Source organism: Leucoraja erinacea, chromosome 29 (genome assembly GCF_028641065.1).
Source record: "Leucoraja erinacea ecotype New England chromosome 29, Leri_hhj_1, whole genome shotgun sequence".
NCBI classification, from domain to species: domain Eukaryota; kingdom Metazoa; phylum Chordata; class Chondrichthyes; order Rajiformes; family Rajidae; genus Leucoraja; species Leucoraja erinaceus.
Window position 1 is genome coordinate 21406568 of NC_073405.1, and position 27976 is coordinate 21434543.

General features: G+C 43.5%; 1 protein-coding gene across 6 annotated transcripts in view; it reads right to left on the bottom strand.

The window, feature by feature from the left end:
• cbarpb (CACN subunit beta associated regulatory protein b) overlaps positions 1-27976 on the bottom strand; it is a 161419-nt gene that overhangs the window by 41995 nt on the left and 91448 nt on the right. For all 6 annotated transcript variants that reach the window (XM_055658883.1, XM_055658880.1, XM_055658881.1 and 3 more), the window contains 3 exons: positions 18343-18404; positions 9630-9792; positions 801-981 (listed from right to left, as the gene is read on the bottom strand). In XM_055658883.1, coding sequence (XP_055514858.1) covers positions 801-981; positions 9630-9792; positions 18343-18404 — 406 coding nt within the window. The remainder of the gene's footprint in view (positions 1-800; positions 982-9629; positions 9793-18342; positions 18405-27976) is intronic.

The following is a 27976-nucleotide window of genomic DNA, read 5'->3' on the forward strand; positions in this document are numbered from 1 at the left end:
GTACATGCACATTACTGGCAATTTACTCTCTATTTCTGAATGCCCTCAGACCGAGAACTGAGAATAAACCATATTCCCCTTCAGGGCAGTGAGGGCATGGGTGACAAATGTCCTCCACCGAAGAACATTGGTGAGCCAGATTTTTCTTTCATAACCCAGCAATTTCATGGTAAATATGATTATGTTTTTTTGAATTCTGGATTTCTAAAACTTGAACTATTTGAATTTAACTCACCATCGTGGGGTTTGATCTCATGCTTCTGCTTTGATGGTTTATAACTCGATCTGCCAGACCATTACCTGGCAACTACAGGCTTCGTTCTCGACCTTGGGCACTCTCTGCTTGGGGCTTTACCTGTGAATGGGTGGGGTTCCTCCGGGTGCTCCAGTTTCCCCCCACATGACTGAGATTTGAAGAATAGTCAGTGAATTGCCTTTTGTACTTTGCCTCAAGTGAGTGAGAGTCTGGGGGAAGGTTGTAGATTGAAAGTTGATGGGAATATGGATAGGTTTTTAAAAAATAATGCATTTAATGATGGGCTAAATTAAATAGATGGTTGATGTAGTTCGAAGGGCCTGTTTCCATGTATATCTCTCCATGACTGTAACTTACCAGTAAGGGATGAGCAAATAGCATTGCATTATTATGTAAAAGAAAGTAAATAACTAGCAATTTTCAATCCAAACTTGAGCCAACTGAAGCAAAATGGCACTTTCCATTCACAGCCATCTCAGCTTAACTACGCACGCACACCAACGATTAGCAACGTCTTGGAAGATGAGAATGAATTGGTACTTGCCTGGAAAATGGAAAGGTTGGTTTTGGAGGACGATGGAGTGTGGCTTCTCACTGCTAAGCTGTTATTCTCGCTGGATTCACACTCATGAATTGTTACTATTTTCAGTGAAGGCGGTGAGATATGCAAATTAGTCAATCGAGCATTCTTTAAATGGTGAAAATCCCCTTCGGTCAGAGTATACCTAAACGAAGAAAGAAACAAGAAAAGTGTTCACGGCGTCTTGCCCCAGGGCCATTGATTCCCACGCAGCTTTCTTGATTTACCTTTTGGCTGCTCTATTTATCATATTGCTTGGAGCTATAACAGTAGCTAAAGATAACAGGACAAATTTCACACTCCTGTTCTCTCTACAGGGAAACCTCGCACAGGAAAGTTGGGTTGAAAAACTAGCTGCCTGCTTTAACTCGAACCTGTGCCAAATGACAGATCCCAAGTATTGAATGTGGATTGAATACATGATCTGGATCAGATATTACTCATGATACACCACACTGCAAGGCATCTGGAAATAATTGGTGATACACAAATATGCTGGAGAAACTCAGCAGGTGCAGCAGCATCTATGGAGCGAAGGAAATAGGTAACGTTTCGGGCCGGTTTCGGCCCGAAACGTTACCTATTTCCTTTGCTCCATAGATGCTGCTGCACCCGCTGAGTTTCTCCAGCATTTTTGTGTACCTTCGATTTTCCAGCATCTGCAGTTCCTTCTTGGAAATAATTGGTACTTGATACTGGTTTGACAAGTGTTTAATGCACTCAAATGGCCTTCCACTGATTGCTATTATAGTCATGGTTTTATTCTGGTTGTCTGCAAAATGGGCAAAGAGTGCACAGTCAATGAAAGAGTTAAGCATCTCCCTGTAGACACAGACACAATAATCACATTCACAAGGCTTTTAGATAGGCACATGGATATGCAGGGAAGAGAGGAATATGGATCATGAGCAGAGATTAGTGTATCTTGGCATCATGTTCAGCATAGACATTGTGGGCCGAAGGACATATTAGTGTGTTATACTTTCCTATGTTCCATGTTCTATGTTTTGAGTTGGACAAATGTTGTTTCACCTTAATTCAAATGCCTTCCCAATCCCTTGCAATGATATACAGCACCTGAATTAAAGAATGTTCTGTGTACATTTAATATATTCATGTTAATCGTGTTGGATGAAACAGCTGTCAATTGCATTACCAAATGATCCCTTAAAAATCTGTTAGTGTAGCCGTCAGTTATGATGGTGTTTCCTCTAAAATTGGATTGGCACTGTTTTGGGTAATTAGTCAGAAAATGAAACTAGTTGTTCAGCCAGCAATTATTGTTTCATTTTAATATCATGAAAGATAGTTAATTCTTCCAGAATCTTATGAATTATTTTGTAGATTGCTTTAAAGGTGTATTACCATTTCACAAAATGCGTGCAGCACAATTTTAATCAAACTGTGAGCTGCATAAATTAATTAGCCAGGGGGAATAAGAAATTGCTTATAAATTCAAGATTGCATTTATGGTTAGACAATGCAATATTTTCTGTGAATGCAACTTCTTGTTAAACCTACAACCTATAAGGTATAAACATGGCTGCGAAAACTGTATCGCACCTTCACCCTTGACTTAGCTTTGGCAGTACAGACACTACCCGACTTACGTAAGAGTTACGTCCCGTGAACCCATGCATAAGTCTGATGTTATGTAGGTCCGAAATGGAAGTGCTACTTCACATGTGTAAATTTATTGTTCGAAGCGGAACTGCATGGGAGCTCCGAGGCAGAGACCAGGTGGGAGCTCCAAGGTGGAGACCAGGTGGGAGCTCCAAGACGGAGACGAGGTGGGAGCTCCAAGGTGGAGACCATGAACTCTGAGGCAGAGACCAGGTGGGAGCTGCAAGGTTGGAACCAGGAAGGGGTTCTGAGGCGGAGACCTGCTAGAGACCAGGTGGGAGCTCCAAGGCAGAGACCACATGGGAGCTCCGAGGTGGAGACAACATGGGAGCTCTAAGATGGAAACCACTTAGGAGCTCTGTGGTGGAGACCATGTGGGCATCAGTGGGCTTAAAGAATTGCTTACGAAAGTTCAAGTTTAGGTAAGTCGCCTATTACGTAAGTCAGGGAGTGCCTGTAATCCAAGATGTCTGCTCCATGATTGTAGGAATCTGTAAACGGCAAAAAAAATTATACTCAGCAATCATTACTTGTGGATGTTTACCCTGAATCAGTCCACACTCGTAATCTCTGTGAAACACGTGAGCAACAAAGGCACATTTTGTCTCTTATACTTTTCTATGTTTAATGATCACCAGCCTCCATCCAGCAAGGGCAGTTGTGACTGTGAAACACATGGTGCGTTGAGCAATTCAGTTAACTCATTCAAGTAGAATTCTCTCTTTTATTACTGTTCCAGATAAGTTTAAACAAATGAACAAAATGTCCCAGAAATAGTTGTTATCATGTTTCACACAGAACAAGTTAATTTCTCCAGAGATGCTGCCTGACCTGCCAATTTACTCCAGCATTTTGCATCATATGTCACATCTCTAGACTCCAAGCTAAATTCCCTTGGTTATTCCTGAGCGATCCTGCTTTTCCCAGCTTATCCTCTTGTTTTTAATATACATATTAAAAAGCTTGGGATTTTGAAAAATCCAATTTACCAACAATAGCTCCTTTTGGCATTTCTAATCACCTGCTTGAGTTCTAATTTAGATTATCTCTTAAGGCCCAGTGGCGGCATGATAGCACAGCAGAAAAGTTGTTGTCTTACAGTGCCAGAGATCCGGGTCCGATCCTCACTATAGGTGCTGCCTGTATGGAGTTTATACATTTTTCCCATGACCCCGTGGGTTTTCCCCGGTTGCTCCAGTTTCTTCCCACACTCCAATGACGTACAGGTTTGTAGGACAATTGGTTTCAGTAAAAATTCGAAATTGCCCCAAGTGTGTTGGATAGGGCTAGTATATGGGGATCGCTGATTGTTGCGGACTCAGTGGGCCGAAGGGCCTGTTTCCACGCTGTACTCGAAACTAAAACTAAATTTAATATAGACCTGGTTATTTATTCCTCCAGTCACCCATACCAACTGCAGGAACTATTCAATAAAACTGCTGTTAACAGCCATCGTATGGCATTTCCCTGAGATGTTATTTGCTTTATTGGTGGGAAATCAGGAGAATATTAAAATGTGAACACCTTGTTCTAAGTGGAGTGGTGGCGCCTTGTGGCAGCGGCTGCCTGCAGTCCATCTGTCTTTTTCTTTCTTTTTCTCTTATTAGGAGTATGTTTTTGTTTATTTTTAGCTGTGTATATGTGGGGGGGGGGGGGGGGGGAAAACTTTTTAATCTTGTCCCTGAACAGGGACGCCATCTTTTCCTCGTCGAGTCCCCGTTGTCGTTGGGGCCTAGCATCATGGATCTGGTGACCTCCAACCGGAATCGACCTGAGGGCTCCAGTTGTAGAGCCTGCGGACTCACCATCGCGGAGCTGGCTGACTTTGGAGCTGTGGTGGCGCAGCGGCTGCACCTGACTCCGGAGCTTCGGCCGCAGGCCCTGTGGACGGCAACATCAGGAGCTCTCCAGTCTCTGGTCGAAGACCGATTTTCGTGAGGTCCCGCAATGGCAACTTCGCCCGCCCCGAATCGAGGGGTTTGAATCGGCCCGGAGCAGGGCCTTACATCGCCCGGCGCGGTTTAACGGCCGCAGGACTTACCATCGCCCACCGGGAGCTTTAGCATCGGGGGACTCAGTACCTCGATGTTGCAGATTGGCTGCATGACCGCGGGAGAAGAACAAAGGACAGGGAAGAGATAAGACTTTTGCCTTCCATCACAGTGAGGAGGTGTTTGGAGATTCACTGTGATGGATGTTTATGTGGAATTGGGTTAATTGCATGTTTTGGTTTATTTTTTTGCTGTTATACTGCAGGGACGAAATTTCGTTCAAAACTTGCATGTTTTAATGACAATAAAGGGCAATTGAATTGAGTAATCACACACAGCAGATGTGTACAGCTGTGTGGTGAAGGTGAGGCCACTTTAATGCTTCAAAATTTTCAGCATTTGAATGGTTAAAATTAAAACTGGAGGAAACTTGTCTGCTAGTTTTGATCTTCAAGTCCCAGGCTAAAATAACCAACGTTGTAATTTATTACACCAGACAGTAGACAGCCCGGCATCTCACTGTGAGGAATGGCATTGCTGTACCCTTCTGCTTCATTATGTTATCCTTTTGCTTCTGACAGCTTCACAGCTTCAGCGGGAGGTCCAAGTGCTGGTGAATCATTTGTAATTTACAATTTCCATGAATAAAAAAAGGTGATATATTAATGGCAAGACTTTTGTGACTCGCACTGTTTGAAGTTGAACACTTCAGTTTCCATTAACTTCCTCTTCATGAAGCCAAATGAGGTCAGGTTGTACAGGTTTTAAATCTAATTAATAATGCACACCGAGTCTTGGTCAGCCAAGAGGGGAAGGAAGTGTTCATGCAAATAAAGGGAAAGGGAAGCAGCAAAGGCACAATTCGTCAGGAGATCCATGAGAAAACTGTGATTATCGTTGTATAATGAGGAAGATGATGGAGGCAAGGGACATGGTCAATGCCTCAGTTTAGTTAAGTCCTGGAACGAGTGGACGGTACTGAGCTTTAGACTTGAAAGTTACAGCGCGGCAACAGGCTCTTCGTCCCACCAAGTCCACGCCAACCAGCGATCAACCCGTACACCAACACTATCCTACACTACAATTTACCATTTTACAGAAGCCAATTAAACTACAAACCTGTGCGTCTTTGGGTTGTGAGAGGAAACCGGGGCACCTGGAGAAAACTCACGCAATCACAGGGGGAACGTTAAAAACTCCGTACAGCCAACACCCGTAATCAGGATGGAATCTGGGTCTCTGGCGCTGTAAGGCAGCAGCTCTACCGCTACACCACTGTGCCAGCCCATTTTAGACTTTAGCTGTAGGATGACAAATAGTATTGAGAACATTCGTGATGTCAGAGGGATCATCCTGCTCCTTATAACTTCAGAAGACAAATAAAAATAAAACCATCCCCTTTCTTGGAAATTGCTGGGGCTTTTGAAATATTCTGAGTGTGAAATATTCTGAGTGTGGCGGCCTGTCTTCTGGAGGTTGAGGGCTTGCCAAGTTGCTTGCTAAGTCAGTGTGACTTCCATCAAACTTGAGAAATAGGCATGTAAATGAGTTTCTATTCCAGGATCACTCAAACAGGTTTGAGAAGTATTTAATTAAGAGTATGAGTGAAAGTTAATGTAATAGAAAATTCTAGACAGCTATTGCTTTAATTGGCATTTGATAAATTTGGATTGATCCTACTTTTGTTACTGCAAACTACATGACAGTAACTTGCGGAGCTTTTCAAACCCATGACATTCATAATGTGGAAGGACACGAGGCAAAACATGGGGCAAATGGACTCTGACGAATGTGAGGTGTTGCACTTCGCTAAGTCAAACCAGGGCAGATTCTACACATTAAATGGCAGTGCTCTGGAGAGTGTAGCAAAGAGATTTGGGCAAGGTGGCGCAGTAGTATGGTTGCTGCCTTACAGTGCTTACAGCACCAGAGACCCGAGTTCGATCCCGACTTTGGGTGCATTTCCTCCCACACTTTAAAGACGCATAGGTTTGTAGGTTAATTGGCTTGGTATAAATGTAAAGTTGTCCCTAGAGTGTGTAGGATAGTGTTAATGTGTGCGGATCGCTGGTCGGTGCCATCTCGGTGGGCCGAAGGTCCTGTTTCCATGCTGTATCTCTAAACTAATTGCAGACAAATGAGGCTAGCCTGATATGCCAACTTAGTCGGCATGGATATGGTGGGCCAAAGGCCCTTTTCCGTGCTGTATGACTATCACTACCAGTCTGACCACCTTTTCATGTGGCATTTAGGGTTCACCAACAAAAACCAAACAGCTAAAAGATGCCATATCCTGTAAAGAGGATCGGTCACAATGACTCCAGGTACCCGTTTCATGTGCAAGTGAAATAATAAACAACAAATTCCAATCTCCATAATTAATTTCACCACAGCAATTATAAGAAGTTATATTTTGGAAATTATATTCCAGTTTTGATCATGCCCTACCCTAAATCATCCCTCTAATGATTGCTTCAGTAAAATTGCTTCTTATATTTCAATGTATCAATTGTTTCATAAGCAAATACATTGCTGCTTCCTTCTATATTATGTACAGTCCAGAAATCCACATATTCATAATTCCTGGATTATCAGGGCCAGCCACCCTTGGGATTGTTGTATATATATATATATATAGTTCTCCCTCATGACATGTCCTATAAAGCCTATTTGTTGAAAGTGTAAGGAAAACCAGAAATTCTTGTACCAAATATACATTTACTATCTCACAGCTTGAAATCAGGAAATTCTTTCCCTCTCTTTCCCATAATATACCGTGGGCAATACAGTGGTGCAGCTTGTAGTTAATTCTGGTCAAATTGGAGATGCCAGGACACTAAAATTGAGTAAAGGCTTCTGTGCTGTTAGGCCATTTGGTCAATTTAAATGTGCCTTCTGCAGAAATGGGACAAGCTGCAGAATGGTGCCAGGTTTGGAGCTTAGATAAGAGTTGCAGGGAAAGAATGGGACATCTGCAGATTCTTACAATTAGGTGTAAATTGCATGAAACGGATTGGGTAAATGCAAACCAGACATACACATTGTAAATATTGTTGCAAAGCTTTACTTTGCTGGATGCTGATTGGGTTAAGTGTTGAGCCTCGTCTAGGTTTCTTGAATATCTGGGCAAATGTTGCTATGTTTGCTTTCTTCCAGAAACTTCGTCAGATGCATTGTATTAGTCACTGTATTATTGGGTTAGGGACATGTCTATCATGTACTGTGTTAATCGATATCTGTTATTGGACTGTAAAGAGACCATCCCCATATGGTTCGGCCCCTCAAGGTTCGGGGACCTATAAACGTAGCTCCCACAAGGTCTTGTGTCGATCTTCTGGGAGAATGCGCAACCTTTTGGAGTGTCTCTGCTTGCACGAGGCTAGAAGGGCTTAGCCAAGCAGATACAAGGATCGAACCCGCGGTGGTTAGCGGGGGACTGTTACTGTGTCTTTCCAAAATAAAGTTTAGATGCGCAGGTGCTGGACAGTATTTTATTGACTGAAACTAAACTGGGGGGAAGCTTAGAACGAGCTATTTACAGTAGTTCCAGTGACCTGGGTTCAATCCTGATCTTTGCTCCTATCTGTTAGAATTTGCACGTTCCCCCCGTGATGGAGTGAGCTTCTGCCAGCTGCTCGGGTTCCCTGTCACATCCCAAATACACACGCCTTGGTCGGTTAATTGTGTAAATTGCCGCCAGAGTCTAGAGAGGGTAAACAGCATGTAAACAGGCGCTGTGACCTAACTCATCCACACCAACCAAAATGCCCATCTAAGCTACTCCCATTTGCCTGTGTTTGACCCATACCTTTCTAAACCTTGAAGATAGGCACAAAATACTGGAGCAACTCAGCGGGCCAGCCAACATATCTGGAGAAAAGGAACAGGTGACATTTTGAGACCCTTCCTTCCGAAACACCACCTATTCCTTTTCTCCAGAGATGCTGCCTGTCCCGCTGAGTTACTCCAGCATTTTGTGCCTATCTTTGGTGTAAACCAGCATCTGCAGTTCCTTCCTACAACTTTCCTATCCACAAGCCTGTCCAAACAACTTTAAAGTATCATCATTCTACCTGTCTCAACTATTCCCTATGGATACAAAATACTGGAGTAACTCAGCGGGCCAGGCAGCATCTCTGGAGAACATGGACATGTGACTTTTTGGGTCGGGACTCTTCTTCAGCATCGCTGACCCGCTGAGTTACTCCAGCACTTTGTGCCCTTTTGTGTAAACTAGCATCTGCAGTTCCTTATTTCTACTTCATCTGGTGGAATGGTGCAATTCGGGTGGAGCTGTTGGGAACGTTGGAAGGGACAGTGTAGATTAGAGTAATGTTAGTGTAATTCTATGATTGATGGCCAGTGTGGACTCACTGGGCTGAAAGTCCTGTTTCCATATCCTATCTCATTCTATAACTCTTCATAGTGGTCCATCAAGTTTGCCCAACCTCTCATTCCCTCTCGTTCAGGCAACATCCTGGTAAATCTCTTCTGCACCTTCTCCAAGGTCACCACATCCAAGTCCGAACCTGAACATCTAACGGTTCCAATAATTTGTGTCCGTGTAAACAAATTACTTTCCCAACTCTAGACTTTATTGTGTCAGTGTAAATGGTTTACGTTCCTCTTAGCATGTGCATCTGACTTCACTCCTTCCTTCTACTCGGGGCGGCACAGCGGCGTAGCGATAGAGTTGCTGCCTTGCAACGTCAGAGACCGGGTTCGATACTGACTACAGGTGTTATCTGTATGGTGTTTGTACGTTTTCCCCGTGACCTACGTGGGTTTTCTCCTGGAGCTCCAGTTTCCTCCCACATTCCAAAGACGTACAGGTTTGTAGGCTAATTGGTTTGGTATAATTGTAAATTGTTTCTAGTGTATGTAGGATAGTGCGGGGATCGCTGGTCGCCTCGGACTCGTTGGGCCGAAGTGCCTGTTTCCGCTCTGTATCTCTAAACTAAACTAAAGGACTCCTTGGTCCTTCTCATGGCAAATTACTGACTTACTGCCAAATGCGTTTAATGTCATGCCTGCTTTCTTGATAGTTTTTCAAGTGAAATTTTAGCCAATGTGAATGATTGAAAATGACCCAAGTGAACTTAATAGACTGATAACTTAGTTCTCCTGTGTTGAATATCAAAACCCATGACCATCAGCGCGGTGACAGCACATGCACTACCTCCGTCCTTTCTCCTGTGTTTTCTTCCCATGGTCGAATAGTGATGCTTCATTGAAAGAAACCCTGCGGCCAGTTGAACAGGTGGAGAGGAACCGTTCTGTTTCCAAGTCATGATAGCTGCCCGTTGATAAACACTCGGAATCGTCGATTTTGATGGTAATTTCTGTAAGATCGAAAATGATTACAGATTACAGCGTGACTGTACATTTCAGTTTTGTTTTTCAAAAAATCTGCCGTAGCGCTTTTGGACAAAATAAATTGTTTCCATAGCAACAGTACAATAGCCAGTGAACACAACAGAGAGGCAAAGATTAGCCTGAGAGGCTGCATTCTCTTGCTGTAGATGCTGGCCTTGAGAGAGGCTCTGTGTGAAAATGCAGCCCTCAGTTACTGCTTCACAAACTGTTCAGCGTGACTATTTTCCAACAATTGTTTCTGCTGCATCACAAAAAAATGTCACGATAAGCTATTAATTCCATTCGAAAACCATTTTAAATAACTTTCATTACAGTTCAATGAGAGCTGGCAGACGAGGATGCTCTTCAGGATTCAAAGAGCCTCGACGATTATTGAAAATATATAAATTGTGAGCTTGAAACTGCAGTAAAACAGTTTAGTTTAGTTTAGAGATACAGCTACACCACACTACCCACAATTACGGACAATTTATATTTATACCAAGCTAATTAACCTGCAAACCTGTACATCTTTGGAGTATGGGAGGAAACCGAAGATCTCGGAAAAAAACCCATGTGGTTTCGGGGAGAACATACATGCACCATACTGACATCCACCCATTGTCGGGATCGAACCTGGGTCACTGCCGCTGTAAGCGCTGTAAGGCGCCAACTCTACCGCTGCGCCACCGTGCCGCCCAATTGTTCTAGAGTTCTACCTAGAACTCTGCCCCTGTGTCATGCTCGCCCTTTCAGGGGTGGTAACTGCAATTGGACTCACCTGACCTTTCCATCTCCGGCTATAAAAGTAGCACAAGCCAATGGTCTCTTAACATTGAACCTCTCCTTTGCTTGTCTGGCAGGAAGCTCAGCGTGACCTTGCACCTCATTATGCAACTTCTCTGTCCTATGTTTCTGCACACTTTCCTCAGTTGAATAAAGTTTCCCCATGCCATTTACCTTGTTATATTTGCACTGCATTTCACTGTGCTTGGTGCTATCCCACACGCATCACACTGTCCAGGAGTTCCCCAATACCTGGTCAGATCTGCCAACGTTCCCTCTGGTCTGCCGGTGGATCAGCCTGTAAATGGACTGATCCCAGCTATAGTCTAAACCCAGGCCTCTGCTTAATAGAGTCTTGGCCTCGAGACAAATGTGCTGCACTAATGTCAGACAGTCAAACCTGTGCTGTTATAGGAGCAGAGTTAGGCCATTTGACCCATCACGTCTACTCCACCATTCAATCGTGGATGATCTATATCTCCCTCTCAACTCCATTCTCCTGCCTTCTACCCATAACCCCTGACACCTTACTAGTCAGGAATCTGTCAATCTCGACCATAAAAATATCCATTGACGGCCTCCACAGCTGCCTGCAGCAATGAACTCCACAGATTCACCACCTTCTGACCAAAGAAATTCCTTCTCATCTCCTTTCTAAAAGTATGTCCTTTTATTCTGAGGCTATGGCCTCTTGTTCTAAACTCTCCCAATAGTGGAAACATCCTCTCCACATCCAGTCCATCCAGGCCTTTCACTATTCGGTAAGTTTCAATGAGGTCCTCCCTCATCCTTCCAAAACTCCAGCGAGTACAAGTCCAGTGCCGCCAAATGCTCATCATATGTTAACCCAAGTGAAGGGAGGAGGTGGGGATGGAAGGTAGGCAATGGAGGCCTCTCTGGATGATCACGGAGGCCCCTCTGGATGACCCTGGCCTTTGGGAAGGGTATGAGCTGGAGGGTTCCTGACAGAGAATGGAACAGTGCAGAGCTAGTGTGGGCCGAAAAGCCGAAAGGTAAGTAATCTATTCCGAAGCAGCGTAATGCCTTGTAGATCTAGCTAATCCAGGAGTCACAGCTCCTAGGCATGTGATCTCCGCCCCCCCCAACACTCCAAAATTCTTACTAACCCTTACTAATACCAATTCTTACAAATCCCTGATTAGAATGGGTGTCAAGGGTTGTGGGGAGAAGGCAGGAAAATTGGATTAGGAGGCAGAGATCAGCCATGATTGACTGGCGGAATAGACTCGATGGGCCGAATGGCCTGTAACTTGTGAAAATGTTCAGTGCATTAGCAATGGCATTACCCCATGTCTGGCAGGCACAAAGGTTTGCCCAGCACACCAAAGCGAGTTACATCATGAAATGCCCGTCTGAATTTCCAGCATGGTGCAAAATGACACATAAATGATTAATTACACATTTCACTTCAAAAAATTGAACTGATTTTTAATTGCTTAATGTTTAAGAAAACATTGACTGCACCTCCAAGGAGCAACAACAACAATTACTCAGCCCGTACTGAGTCACTGATGGAAACCAATTGAAAAGAAAATTGGGTGTAGAGTACAATTTCAGACCAATTTAACATCACCAGTTTTACAATATTATCCAAATTTAAACTCCCACATGTATCCTCCTTTGGTTTTCGAATGATGCACTTGCATGTTAGCAATGGAATGAATAGGTCTTGGGTTAGTCTCAAATGCGGAGAGGGAGCAGAGGGTTTGCTGCATTGAGAGAACATTTTTCCACCTCCCACAACATCCGAATTCGATTGCCCAAATGTAAATGTCTAATGAAGCCAATAATGGAAGAGCTTTGTTCTTGGCCCCAAGTCCACTGGTTTATAATTATCCAAAAGTACGCAGACATTTTATTCAATATAAGGTCAGGTATTCCTCCTTCCCATGCTCTTCCCTCCCTAACACTCAGCAGCCCCCTGATCTCCTGCCTTGGGCCATTTAAATAACTCAGAGGCCCTGGAATAAGAATAGGTTCAAGCAAAATTTCACATAGAATATGGAGAAATGCAACTGACACATTGTGGGCACCCTAGGTTGAGGTGATGGGGACCTTGTCTTCGGGGTGGGCAGTGGGAGATAGTTACCAATTTACTTGGAACCACATTATAGTCAGGAAATTACATAAACAGGAAAGGCTTAGATGTGCCGGAAGGAACTGCAGGTGCTGGTTTAAATTGAAGATAGACACAAAATGCTGGAGTAACTCAGCGGGACAGGCAGCATCTCTGGAGAGAAGGAATGGGCGACATTTTGGGTCGAGACCCTTCATAGGTCCGAAACATCACCCATTCTCTCCAGAGATGCTGCCTGTTCCGCTGAGTTACTCCAGCATTTTGGGCCTAAATAAGATTTAGATGGATACAGGTTAAACAGACAAATTGGAGACTAAAAGAAACAAAGTGCTAGAATAACTCAGCTCGTCAGGCAGCATCAATGGACCTCAGCATCGTCAGCTGTCGGGACCCATCCTCAGACTCCCTCTGAGTCCACAGTACCTCCTCCGTGCCTCCCTCCACTCCTCTGCCCTCCACAGGGCCTAGTCCTTATCCCTGATAAGACTTCAGTCCTTATCTCTGTTGTTTTTACTCCCCCCCCCCCCCCCCCCCCCTACCGCTTTCCAATGCAGAACAGTCAGTTCTTGCCAGAGACCTACCTTTGTACCCCTACGCCTACACCTCCACGTGTTTAGTTTAGTTTGGAGATATAACGAGCAAACAGGCCTTACGACCCACGGAGTCTGCACCAACCACCCACATACTAGTCCTAGTTTTGCCTCCTACACACTCGGGGCAAGTTACAGAAACCAAGTAACCTACAAACCTGTACGTCTTTGGAATGTGGGAGGAGACCGGAGCACCGGGGAAAATCGCATCACAGAGGGAACGTGCAAATTCCGTCCATCCCATACCCGTAGTCAGCATCAAACTCGTGTCACTGGCGCTGTAAGGCAGCAACTTCACCACTGCGCCACTGTTTCGCCCATGTACCACTGTGCTTCCATCAGTTCTGAGCTGGTCAATCTGAAAAGGTGTCGTGACCCAAAACATCCCTTATCCAGGATCTCCAGAGATGCTGCTGGACCTGCTGATTTACTCCAGCACTTTGTGGAAGGGCCTGTTGCCATGCTGCATGACTCTATGAGTACACTTGGAACCACATCGAGGCTTCTATGTCCAACCAGTAGTGTGGCAATACCAAATAATGGCTCTGGTCCTAAACTCTCCCACTATTGGAAACCTCTCCACATCGACTCTATCCAGGACTTTCATTATTTGCTAGGTTTCAATGAGAACTCCCTCATCCTTCCAGCGAGCACAGGCCCAGAGCTATCTAACGCTCCTCAGATGTTTGACTCGTATACTTGAAAACCATTCCTATCCATGCATCTGTCCATGTCCTTTAAATGTTGTTATTGCACATGCCTCAATAACTTCCTTTGGCAACTTATTCTATATACCCAACACCCTCGGTGTGAAAATGGTGCCTCTCGGGTTCTTATTAAACCTTTCCCTTCTCACCTTAAACTTACGCCCTCTAGTTCTTAATCCCTGAGAAAAAGACTCTATGGATTAATCCCATCTAGGCCCTCATGATTTTGTTCACCTCTATAAAATCACCCCTCAGCCTCGTAATGCAAAGAATAAAGTCCGAGCCTGCCCAACCTCTCTTTTGTCCCAGGCCCTCGATTCCTGCAACATCCTCATAAATCTACTCTGCTCTCCTTCCCGCAACTGGAATTTTGTTTCCTGTACGCAATCTTGAACAATCTTGCACAGTGCAGGGGAACAGATGCATTCAGCAATGATCTAGGCTTGTAGCCCTATTCCTGCAGGATTGCCTATGCTTGCTTCCAGGCATGCACTACACTCAGAGTGAGCGTTTCAATAAAAATAAATTGTCTGCAAGAAAGCAATTGAAAGTGATTTTTCAATAAACTATTTGTAGCAAATTTGTGAGGATTTTTTTTACAACATTCCAGTTAAAATTCATTATTCTCAACCCGAGCAGTACATCCATTCCTCTCTTTAAAACTGTAGAAGGGCCTTGACCCGAAACATCACCCATTCCTTCTCTCCAGAGATGCTGCCTGTCCCAACTGAGTTACTCCAGCTTTTTGTGTCTATCCTCTCTTTAAAACGTTGGCTTGAACCAGAGCTGTGGTAGCTTGGGCACCTTATGAAGAAATGACCAAGGAGCCATCCTTCTGCCTGGGAATAGATTGTGGATATTAGAGGGTTGCATCAATGGACTGGCATTGCAGCTGACCACAGTCCCAGAGGAACAGCCCCATAATCTCCAGAGGAATTGGGCGTTTTTTTAATCTGATGGGGAAAGAGCAGGCGAGTGGGAATAATTACATTGTTTCTGTGAGGAGTTAGCACGTGCACAATGGGCCAAATGGCCTCCTCCAATACTGTACAATTCAATGATTTAAAGCCCTGTCCCACGGTACGAGTTCATTCCAAGAGCTCTCCCAAGTTTAAAAAAAAAATCTAACTCATGATAAGCACGGAAAATGAACATAGCTGGTACGTCGGAGCTCGGGGACGTCTCTTAACGCTAACGGCAGGTACGCGGGAAGACTCGCTAACGGCAGGTAAGCACGAGAAGACTCGTGAAGATTTTCAACATGATGAAAAATGTCCACGAGAGCCCCGAGTACCGACGAGTGGCCATTACCGTAAATCTCCGAGTTCGAATCAGGGCAAACTCGGGAGAATTCTTGGAATTAACTCGTACCGTGGAACAGGGCTTTGAGTCAAGAGGTGTCTCTTTTAAATCAAATCAAAAACATAGGCAGCTTTAAAATTTGGCTTTGGCTGGGATCTTCATACTAAACTTACTTAATGATACAAAGTTAGAGATTTTACCATACTATAAGAGTCAAAGAAGATTGCTACTGACCAGAAAAACTCTAGTGGTTTCTATCTGACAAGTTTCACTAAAATTACCTTGTAGACTGTTGTGGAGGGAGCCGAATTTAGAAATGCATACGTTAGGAATCAACTTAATGCCATCAAACCTGCAGAATTCAAAATTAAACAAAGGCAGGAACTGACTTGAACAGAAGCACATTCACACTTGCTAGTCTTTATTTTCCAAGGAACATGTAACCTGATTTTCCCAGAAGCAATAAAAAAAAAAATCTGATCTCCTCAACTGCAAAGCCCCTGATCTACAAGATTCTAGACTCAGTCGCTCTCCCTATTTCACCTTTCTTACGAAGTAAAGACCAGCAACATGCCTGAACGGATTATAAAGTGCACTTAACTGGAAGAATAACCTCAAATAAAAATGAGTGAAGTCAGACCTTCCAGCAAAGAGTTTGTTCAGGGCCTCACAGGAGCCACGGCCCATCATCAACGTTCAAATGCGCAATCCATAAACTTTGGGAACTGCTCATCTATCAGCTTGCTGCCATGCTGTAGGTTAAAACCCGATTCCAGGCACACACATCCAACTGTTCACACTATCGTTAGAGATTTCCCCTCCCACAGGACTAACCCCAGCTGCATTCCTCCCTTGTGCATAACACCACAGCTTCACCATCTGATTTCATTCTCAATGAGGCAATTGGTATTAATCCAAAGAAAGGCACAAAATGCTGGAGTAACTCGGTATGTTTAACACTAACAGAGCGGTGCAGAGTTAATGCCGCAGACTTTGTTGGCCAAGTACTCCATTGGCCAAAGATAGACACAAAATGCTGGGGTAACTCAGCGGGTCAGGCAGCATCTCTGGTGAAAAGGAAATGGTTGACATTTCGGGTCAAGACCCTTCTTCAGACTAGCCAAGTCATTCACAGTATCAGCTTTTATGTGCTGTGTACATTACGAGCATAACACCACTCTATCTTTAGTTTGGATGTTGGCTCCAAGTCCACAATAACCTTTACTGTTTCTCTGGAAGCCGGAATTGTTTTATTCCAAAATGGAATGGATGAAAAGTCCTTGGAAGTTGACCTCCCACTCTTTTCTGTCGAGTTGCCTGGTAATCTGTGTGGGCGCTTTGTTTCCACTGTGGTCTCCTCATCAGGGCAATTATATCACGTAATGTGTACTGATCTCTATGCAATTGCACTCAATTGCAATAAGAAACCGCTGAACAAATTTAAGCCAGGCATTACTATAGACCTGGGGCAAGAAAATTGTCCGCTCCTGTACGAAGATCCAATGATGAGAAGGGCCTAACATTGTCCTTTGGAAGGAGAAATATTACTATGAACAGTGGCGGACTGGGTCTAAAAATATTGGTTGCCAGGAGACAAAGGGGGCCCACTTCATCAGGGGCCCACTTGATATAGGGAGCCCAATGCATATCCATGTGCCTACCTAAGCGCTTTTTAAACATCACTATCATATCTGTCTCCACCATCGCCGGTAGCAGCATGTTCCAGGCACCCACCACTATCTGTGTAAAAAATATGCCCCCGCACATTTTCTTTAAACTTTGTTCCTCTCGCTTTAAAGCTATGTCCATTAGTAGAGGTAATAACCTAATAACAATAACCTAGTAACAACCCTGTCATCTCCATGAAATTAAGAGATGGAAAAATTCCTTAGCTATTTATGAATTCTTGAAGAGGCTCAATAAACTATTTTCTCAAATATAAATGAAAAATTTTAAGAGAGAAAGCTACGCTTATTCGTGCTTTCAATGGAAAGGAATACTCCGAGTCTTTCCTCCCCATAGGGTGACACAGTGGCTCACCAGTTCCAGTTACAGCTTCACTACTCTAGGGGTCAGGGTTCAACTTTGACCTCGGCTGTTATCTATGTGGAGTTTGCACACCCTTAATGTGATTGCAAAATGTTATTCTTGTTGCTCTGGTTTATTTCCACATCCTGGCAAATTAATTAGTGGTTTTAGATTACACTTTACTGTAGGATGGAACTGCAGATGCTGGTTTAATCCGAAAATTTACGCCCTATTTAATAATGGCCTTCCTTTATCATCGTTACTTTTTTGCATATCTTTCATTTATTTGTTCTATACCTCTCTACATCACTGTCTGTATCTCTCGTTTCACTTTCTCCTGACTCTCAGTCTGCTGAAGGGTCGCGACCCAAAACGTCACCTATTCCGTTTCCCCAGCGATGCTGTCTGACCCGTTGAGTTACTGCAGCTTTTTGTGTACACCTTACTGTAGGTTGGTGGCAAAAAGAATCAAAATGGAGTTGGACGCCATCCTAGAGCCATGAGCCCCGCGTGAGAGAATAAATTGCAGTACATGAGAATCATGGGACTGGCGGGATTGTGTCTCACAAAGCTGACAAGGTCCTCAAGCTTACAATGTCATTACAAATATAACAAGCTGAATGGCCGTCATCATATAGGCAACTGAAAGTATTTCTTTCCTCAAAAAGATTATTAAAAAAAACAATTAAAATTTAGGCAATGGAGGTAAAGTAGGGAAATTATTGATGGCTGAGAGAGTGAGCAGTCGTCAGTGAATGTTGCAACCGCTGGTGAGATACTAGTTGTGACATTACTAATCCTGGGTCTCTACTTAATCAATCCTTCTGAACAATGGCGCAGAGGAACATGCAAAAGGAACAATTAGAAAGTGCGACAGAATTGTTGCCGTGAGCGAATGTAAAAACTTGCAGCAAACAGGACAAGTCACCGGACGTTCGATAAGTATGGATGAACAGTTTGAAACTGCTAATTACATATCAAAAGTGGTAAATTTGTAGCACAAAGCTGAAATGGCAGGCAGCTCACCTTGTGCTGGCTGAGATTCTTCCAAGTAAGTGGTGTTGGTTTTTTCAGGATCATCGTTAGCCCTAGGAGATGAGATTTCAGAGATGTCAGAACTTCTGGGAGAAACAGAGACACTTTGAAAGTCACACTTTGAAAGCTAATATTATTCCCTCCTTACAAGGATAGTTCAAGATCTTTGCACGGGATATATTGTTAATCCCCATTTATAAACTCTATCTTTTCTAGTTTAGAAAATAACTCTAAACTAAACCAAACGAGTCTAACAAAGCACAGCTTAATATCCTGCAGCTCATCGGCTGGATATATTTAAAATAAATAAATAGTGAAGGCTGCATTCATGCCAAGTTCCTTTTGCCTGGGATAATGTCCAACAAAAACATCCTGATATCAACATATACCTACTTTTGCAGAAGCAGCCACCATTATTAGCAGCAATCATCCTGAGACAGCGTGGTGAGCTGTACACCATTTTATGCCCCATAAACACTGGTAAATTTACCCGAGTTTAATGTTAATCACCGCTATACTTAAGTCCATTGATTCCATCTACACTTCATGCTGCCTTGGCAAGGCCACCAGCATCATCAAGAACGAGTCTCATCCTGGTCACTCCACTTCTCCCATCAGGCGAGAGGTATTGAAAAGTGACAACACATACCATCCAGATTCAGGGACTGTTTCTTCCCCACTGTTATCAGGCAACTGAACCATCTTACCAACACAGAGAGAGCGGTCCCAAGCGACTATCTACCTCAGTGAACACCCTCGGACTATCTTTAATCAGACTTTACTGGGCTTTATTTTGCATTAAATGTTCTTCCTTTATCATGTATCCGGACACTGTGGATGGCTCGATTGTAATCGTGTATAGGGCGGCACAGTGGCTTAGCGGTAGAGCTGCTGCCTCTCCGCGCCAGAGACCCGGATTCAATCCTGACTACTGGTGGAGTTTGTACACTCTCCCTGTGGCTGCGTGGGATGTGCGGACTCAGTAGGCCAAAGGGCGCTGTATGTCTACAGTCTAGTCTTTCCGCTGACTGGATAGCACACAACAAAAAGCTTTTCACTGTACCTCGGTACATGTGACAATAAACTAAACTGAACTAAACTCAAGTCTCCAATTTATTGTAATCATTGTTGAGATTTTGCTCAAGGTGAAAAGGTATTAAACTGTCGACAGAGGAGGGATTTCTGCTCTGGTCATGACCTTAACGTGCTAGCGCATCCTCCATTTGGACAGCTCTCTCCCTAAACTGAGCTCTTGAGGTCAATACAGTGGATGTATTGGGGGTGAGTACTTTAGCACACATTTAGCACTGTTCACCTTGGGTACATTTCTGCTCCTCAGTTCATTGTCAGGTCCCTTTCCCCGGCAGATGGATGGTCCCTTTGGAGCTATACTGATGTAAACAGCATGCCATTTTTATTGCTACTTGCTGCAGAATGATCTATTACAATATGATAGCATGTCAGACCAATTCCCTTTGCTATTTAAATGATCAAATAACATGTAATCTATTTCAATAGCTTCAAATCAATATTTCACATCATTTGATGATATCACAACAACAAAAAATCCATATTGCCAATTGTCTTGCTGCAAAAATGTTTTTGTTTTTTTTAAATTTGCTTTGTTACATTGATTTGATTGCAATATGACAACAGTGCACTTTTAAGTTTTATTATTGGCCCAAATTCTATCGCTAAGCTCAAATTGTATCAAGCTTTTGACACCTTGATGCATCCCATTGATGGAGGCACTGCCAACATCTGTTGCAAACACAGGAACACACCTGATCCAATGCATGGGTCCCGCTACATTCAGGCCCAAACGAAAATGGTGATGAAAATGACGGATGACAGAGTGGAGACCCGGAGTCTCGATAGACCAAGCTGAAGAGCTCTCTACAATATTAAGAATGATTCTGTGTCAGTACAATGAGGACTGCATCCTGTTTCTACTGGCACTGAACTCATCCAAGAACACAAGTGCAAAGTGCAGCATCAAAGATGTTGTTGCTAATGATTTATCTCCCTAGGCGGTTTGACAGTAAGATTTTGTTTTTGTAAACACACAATAAATATTTGCGTTGCATACGCAGACCACATCTTGCTGTGGATATTACCTTGTTGGCTCCTCCAATTTAATTAAAGCATGTATCAGTTTTTAAGAGCATCAGTTTGGGTATTAGCGTCGTCTTGACCAGTTAGTCCATGAGCACATAACCAGACTATCATATCATCCCATCCCATTAAACACACGAGTGTTTAATGGGTACTGATAACGGAATAGGTACTGATAACGGAAAAAATTTGAATTCTTACTCACTGTAGCTTAACAGACCCATGACTGCAATAACACACAGCTAAATATACAATAATCAATACAACCAATTCATAACCCTAATAATGGGTAACTATAATAGTGCAATACCAAAGTCTGTAGTGCAACCAAACACACTGTTCATAGAGATCATAGTTGTTGAGTTATGCGGTGTCCAAGAGCTGGATGGTTGTTGAGAAGAAGCAGTTCTTGAACATAGTCATGGTTTTCAAGCTCATGTACCTTCCTCCTGATATTAGGAACAAAATGAGCGCCTAGTCAGCGTGTGTGGGTCCTTGATGATATTGCCTGTCTTTATGAGGTTGTGTCTCCTGTTGATCCCTCTGATGGAGGGGAGTTCACTACCTGTGATGGACCGAGCACTGTCAAACACATGAGTGGAATATCACAAACTATGGTATCACAACAACTATGGATTTAGGAGATTGAGGGGGGATCTTATAGAAACTTACAAAATTCTTAAGGGGTTGGACAGGCTAGATGCAGGAAGATTGTTCCCGATGTTGGGGAAGTCCAGGACAAGGGGTCACAGTTTAAGGATAAAGGGGAAATCCTTTAGGACCGAGATAAGAAAAACATTTTTCACACAGAGAGTGGTGAATCTCTAGAATTCTCTGCCCCAGAAGGTAGTTGAGGCCAGTTCATTGGCTATATTTAAGAGGGAGTTAGATGTGGCCCTTGTGGCTAAAGGGATCAGGGGGTATGGAGAGAAGGCAGGTACAGGATACCGAGTTGGATGATCAGCCATGATCATATTGAATGGCGGTGCAGGCTCGAAGAGCCGAATGACCTACTCCTGCACCTATTTTCTATGTTTCTATGAGTATGGGTAGAATAGTTGCTCAGATATGCTGTACATTCAGTAAGCTAGCAATAAACCCAGGCTTGGAGAATGGAGGTCACAGTGAACCATTTCATCCGCATGTGAAGGAACCTCCATGACTAGTTTATTTGACAACTTTTCCTGGCTATTCCAGAAAATAATCCTACCAAAATCATAATGCAAGTTTATGAACGGTGTGACTCAATTAAGTATTTCAAATGATTAAATTGGGCTGCTTGGTGGCGCAATGGTAGAGTTGCTGTCTTAGAGCCAGAGATCTGTCAATCCTGATTGCAGGTGCTGTCTGTACGTGGGAGGAAACTGTACGGGTTTTTACGTTCTCCCTTTGACTGCGTGGGTTTTCTCTGGGTGCTCTGGCTTCCTCCCGCATTTCAAAGACTTGCAAGTTTGTAGGTTAATTAGCTTCTGTAAAATTGCCCATAGTGTGTAGGATAGTGCTAGTGTACGGGGATCGCTGGTTGGTGCAGACTCTGTTTACCATAGGGCCTGTTTCCGCGCTTTTATCGAGGAAGATTAACTGGAGGGCGATGTGAAACTGGGATCAGTCTGGTTGTACAAGACTATCCAACACCTGTCGCACTCTGTGCAGCACCATGCCCCTGTTCATCAACATGCTTGTAAGATCCAGCCAGCACTAACGGTGCTGCTAAGTTAATTAATACCCCAGGGACCCAGAGCTCTATGGAGGTAACACGGTAATCTATAGTATATAAAGGTATTTCTTAAAGGGGAAAGAGAAATAGATGTAAGATCGAAAGAAGACACAAAGTACTGGAGTCGTACAGCGGGTCATAAGGGATAGTAGTAAAATTAGGCCATTTGGCCCATGAAGTCTACGCCACCATTCAATCATGGGTGATCTATCTCACTCTCCTAACCCCATTCTCCTGCATCCTCCCTATAACCTCTGACACCTGTACTAATCAAGAATGTATCTATCTCTGTCTTAAAAATATCCACTGACTTCGCTTCCACAGCCTTCTGCGGCAAAGAATTCCACAGATTCACCACCCTCTGACTAAAGACATTTTGCATATTTGTCCTCAAAGAATGTCCTTTAATTCTGAGGCTATGCCCTCTGGTCCTAGACTCTCCCACTAGTGGAAACATCCTCTCCACACCCACTATATCCAAGCCTATCCAAGGGTCATGCAGCATCTCTAGAGAACATTGACAGGAGACCTTTCAGGTTGGGATCTTCCAGTCTGAAGAAGGGTCCCGACTCAAAGCATTACCGATCCATGTTCTCTAGAGATGCTGCCTGACTCGCTGAATTACTGCACCACGATGTGTAATTTATTTTATAAATCAGCATCTGTAGTTCCTTGATTCTAGGTGTAAGAGCAAATGTTGGTTTCATGGTACAACACATGGGAAGACAGACTCAACTATTCTGACAATGGCTGGAGGCATTGGTTCAGGAGTTGGAGGGAACAGGGGATCTCTAGGTAATTTTGATGCAAGCTGTAAGGGCAGGAGCGGAGTGCACAGGGGTCAACGACTTCCCACAGTGCCAATAAATAGTATTCAATGCCTGTCTTTAGTTATCAGCGTATGCCAATCTACCGCTAATTTCTCTCTCTCTCTCTCTTGTATACCCACAAATTCAAATATACATCGGCAAATGTTTATTAATGTTTTTGCAGACTTTATTGGATGCTTGGATTTACATGCAGCCGTAAAGGAACAATATTCAAAGCTTTTGAGTTTGAACCATCAGTCGGCCAAATATGCTTTCAATTCCTTGTCCTGATTAGCTTTAGCTTTCTCATCCATTGTCCAACGTAATGCTAAATAACAGGAGCACAGAGTGCGCACTGCACAATAGAGTAACGATACCTTTTGTGGAATGGCAACGTTTTTTTATGACGTTAGCAAGGGTGATGTTATCCAAGCCTGGCTGCATTGTTTGCTTCAAGGCTCAACCTCAATACAGGACCTCCTGAGTCGGGGGGATAATCAGCAGGTCAACATGGGGAGAATCTGCAAAAGGCAAGTCCACAATCTTTTGTGTGTCGACGGCTCGACAAGTGACAGCTACTTCCGGCTGTACACTGTGTGGCTTTATTGTCATTCACCTATCCTCACACTAGATGTCAGTATTGCTGGCATGCACTCTCACTTGTATAAAGTCAGTCAAACCTGCAACATTATGGCATTAAAGCTAAAAATAGCTGTAGTTTGAGCTTATTGCCCAGAAACTGTGGAGCTCAAAGTTAGAAGCACAAAATCAACTTGCAACATAATGGACAAAGCACTTATAACACATGGGAGAGGCACAGTAGCTCAGCGACAGAGTTGCTGCCTTACAGCGCCAAAGATCCGGGTAGGGTCCCGACTACAGGTGCTGTCTGTATGGGGTTTGTACGTTCTCCCCGTGACCGCGCGGGTTTTCTCCGGGTGCCTCCCACATTCCAAACACGTACAGGTTTGTCCAAGAAATTCTTATGGGCAGAATGCACCTTGCTTTTCGTAATAGCAAAAACTCCATTCAAAAATTAATGACAAATAGCTAAGGAGTCAATGGCATGACAGCTAAAATTTGTAGATCAAATCAGAATGTAAAATCTGTATCTCCAAACCAAACTAAACATTAGATTAGTACCTGTACTCCTTTACATTACTGATGATGTCACAATAGTTTTGTATTGCTAACGCTGCAAGGTAAAACTGCTAAAGTTAAACACCTTGAGGGTGTGGGAGGGGCCAACGATGTGGGGAAAGAGTATTTCAGATATTCCTTGGAAGGGAAGAAAGTTAAAGGTTGCGTCTCAAAGGCCTTGAGAGGAAATTCACAATGAGTGAACATACCACACAGAGATATCAGAGACACAATGAACTGCAGATGCTGAAATATGGTGTGAAACACAAAGTGCTGAAGGAATTCAATGGGTCAGGCAGCATCTGTGGAAGGAATGGACAGATGACATTTTGGGTCTTGGCCCGTCTACAAACTGATTGTAGTAAGGGGAAGAAAGTTGGAAAAGAGGTGGTGGAGGTGGCTCAAACACTGACAAGTGAAAGGTGGATATAGGTGAAGGGAATTTGATTGGCATATTGGGTGGACACAGGTTTGGGATGTAAAGGAGATACTGTCAGATAAGAAGAATGAAATGTAAAGCCAGACTTAGGGATACAGGTGGAAGGAGAAAGGGAGGGGTGAGGGAAGAGAGGTGCGATACTGGGGTAATGGATGTGCACCTTGGTACAGGAGATATCAGGTTGTCCTCTGGTCAACTCTTAGCTAAATGGCAGCCAATTAAGTGAGCAATCAGATGTCTAGTGGCTTCCACAACAATCTCTTCCGTCAACATATTCACTGCCTTCAGGAAAGGAATAGAGGTTGAAACATAGGAACATTGAACAATAGGTACAGGAGTAGGCCATTCGGCCCTTCAAGCCAGCACCGCCATCTTGGATGATCATCTAAAATCAGTACCTTATTCCTGCTTTTTCCCCATATCCCTAGTTTCCTTTAGCCCTAAGAACTAAACCTAACTCCCTCTTGAAAACCAGGAACTGCAGATGCTAGTTTAGAAAAGCTCAAAGTTCTGGAGGAACTCAATGGGTCAGACAGCATCTCTGGAGAACACGGGCAGTTGATGCTTCAGGTGTCGGGACCCTTCTTTCACGAAGGGAGGTTATGGGAAAGAAAACTAAAATTTAAAAAAGGGCAAAAGTAATTGAGAAACAAAAGTGTGATAGTTGAGTAACCATTAGGGCATAATCACAGCTAATTATAAAATAGAAAATGTACACTGCTGGTCCACTGAGTTAGTCAATGAATTTTACAGCCCCAAAAAAATAGCTTTGAGGAGATATTCATATATTCATGGATTGAGATACCTCCAAGAAGTTTTCAAATAATTTGGTCGAGTCCTCTTTGATACCTACGTAACATTCTCGGCACAAGGAAATATTCAAAAGTAAGAATTAAAAGCATTTAACGCCACATTGACGTAAAATTCAAATAGGATAACGGAACAAGGTTTGTAATGGAGTTGGCCGTATCGATCTGTGTTGTGCCTTCCTACTTGAGAAGGAGCACCATCTGTTAAAGCAAGATGTGCTGCTCCCTGTATAATAAACAGTTCAGTGTGCGGAGGAAAGAAGACGTTAATGATTGTAATCAACCTGCTCTGCTGGCGAGGCAATCGAAATTGATTATGCTGGCTGGCTCTATTTTCAATCAACCCGTATGGGGGTGATTGTATGAAGTGCTGATGGTTCTTCTAGATCTATATCAGCAGGATAAGTTTTACAGAAGACATTAATCAGACTCAGTGCCTACGCAACTGGTGAATCACAGCCTGCGGAGAGGAGTGCATTCCCCAGTGGACCGCTTCCAGTCATCATACTTCACATGACATCACTGTGCTGGTGCGTAGCGTGGAGCCACCCCCACAGATTTTTCTCAATTTGGGAAAGTTAAATCGACTGAAAATCACCAGGGGACACAAGGAACTGCAGATGCTGGTTTACACCAACATAAAAGGACGCAAACTGCTGGAGTAACTCGGGGGATCAGGCAACATCTCTGGAGAACATGGATTTTAACAAAGTGCTGGAGTAACTCAGTGTTTCTCTGAACAAGGGTCCAACCTAAAATGTCGCCCATCCATGTTCTCCAGATATGTTGCCTGACCCGCAGAGTTACTCCAGCACTTTGTGTTTTTTTAATGAAAACTACTGTAATCTTAATTAAAAGAGGAGCCAAACAATGCCTGACCCGCGGAGTTACTCCAGCACTTTGTGGGTTTTTTTTTAACTGAAAACACGATGTCCTAACTTAACAGGAGCCCCAAAATGGCCTCGATAGCATGATGACTCAATGGGATGATCACTGCTCATCAAGTTTACAAGCATCATTCATCTAAGCCTGTAATCCTTGATGAGGCTCATTTCTTTTGTTTATTCTGCATGATTACAGCAAGTGATGTGTGTCAGCTATGTGCGGAGCAGGTACCACTTTCACTGCCTCTGGGACCAAAGCTGCACAAGTGCATGGTTCTTGCGCAGATGATCTTGCTAAATGCAATAAATGGTGACATTTCTAGGGCATGTCACATGGTGTTGCCTGGCACATCAGTATCTTGTTCTGAAGACAATTCATTTCTTCTTCGGTCTGCCTCTAGAATGTACTTGTGACAGAAATATAGAAATCAACTGACTAAAGAGTTTGAAAAATGTATTTAAAACTAAGGTCATGACCAGCAGGTGCGTGCGTAGGAATTTAATGTTGAATGTGATTGTGAGGGCACTGCCCTTATGTAGTTAATGAAGCCCTCAGTCATGCTGGTTCCCATTCCCCAAGTTATTGGGGGAACAGCATCTCATATTTCACTTGGGCAGCTTACAACCCAGCGGTATGAATATTGATTTCTCTCAATTCAAGTAAACCTTGCATCCCCTCTCTCTCCCCATCCATCCGCCAGCTAAGTCGTACTAGCTTCAAAGTCGTCTTGTTGAGTCTCATTGTCTGTAATAATAATAATTTAATCTTATTTATATAGCACATTTTTAGTCAACTTGCATTGACCCCAAAGTGCTTCACATAATTACATTACATTTTACACACAGGCAAAGGTGGGTGAAGTGTCTTGCCCCAAGGACACAACGACAGTGTGCACTCCAAGCGGGATTCGAACCGGCTACCTTCCGGTCGCCAGCCGAACACTTAGCCCATTGCGCCATCTGTCGCCATCTGTAAATCGTTTTCACCTAGCCCACAGCTCACAATAGCCTGTTTCCTTTATCATTGATACTTTTCTTTCATATCTTTCATTAATTTGTTTTTAAATCTATATCGCCTTCCACATCTCTCATTTCCCTTTCCCCGACGTTCACTCTGAAAAAGGGTCTCAACCCAAAACGTCACCCATTCCTTTTCTCCAGAGATGCTGTCTGACCCGCTAAGTTACTCCAGTTTTTTATGTGTGTCTACAGTTTAAACCAGCATCTGCAGTTCCTTCTTGCACACAAGGTCCACAATACTGGTACATCACTTGTTTTGTTCTTTTGTTACTCAACCTGAAGAATAGAGAGAAACTATTTCCTCTTGTGGATTGGAAAATACAAGTGGTGGTAGCTTTAAAATCAATGCACCATATGTGTGTTTATAAAATCATGTATCTGAACACGAATATGAATGGGAATTAAACATGACTGCTTTGGGAAGGACACGTTATATATATTATACGTAGACTTGTCTGCATGCAAGTGATTAGCATGTTATTGTTCTTTTTGAAGTGGGGATGGGCTGATGCTCGAATATGCCCTCACTCCTCTGCTCTGCAGAGATCATGAGCTCAGTGTAGAGGGTTCATGAGGATTAATAGGATATTTACAGGCAACACTGGGAGTGCTCAGCAGATCAGGCAACATTAACTCCAGTTCTCTCTCTGCTCGATTGTGGACGACTCAATTGTAATTATGTACAGTCTTTC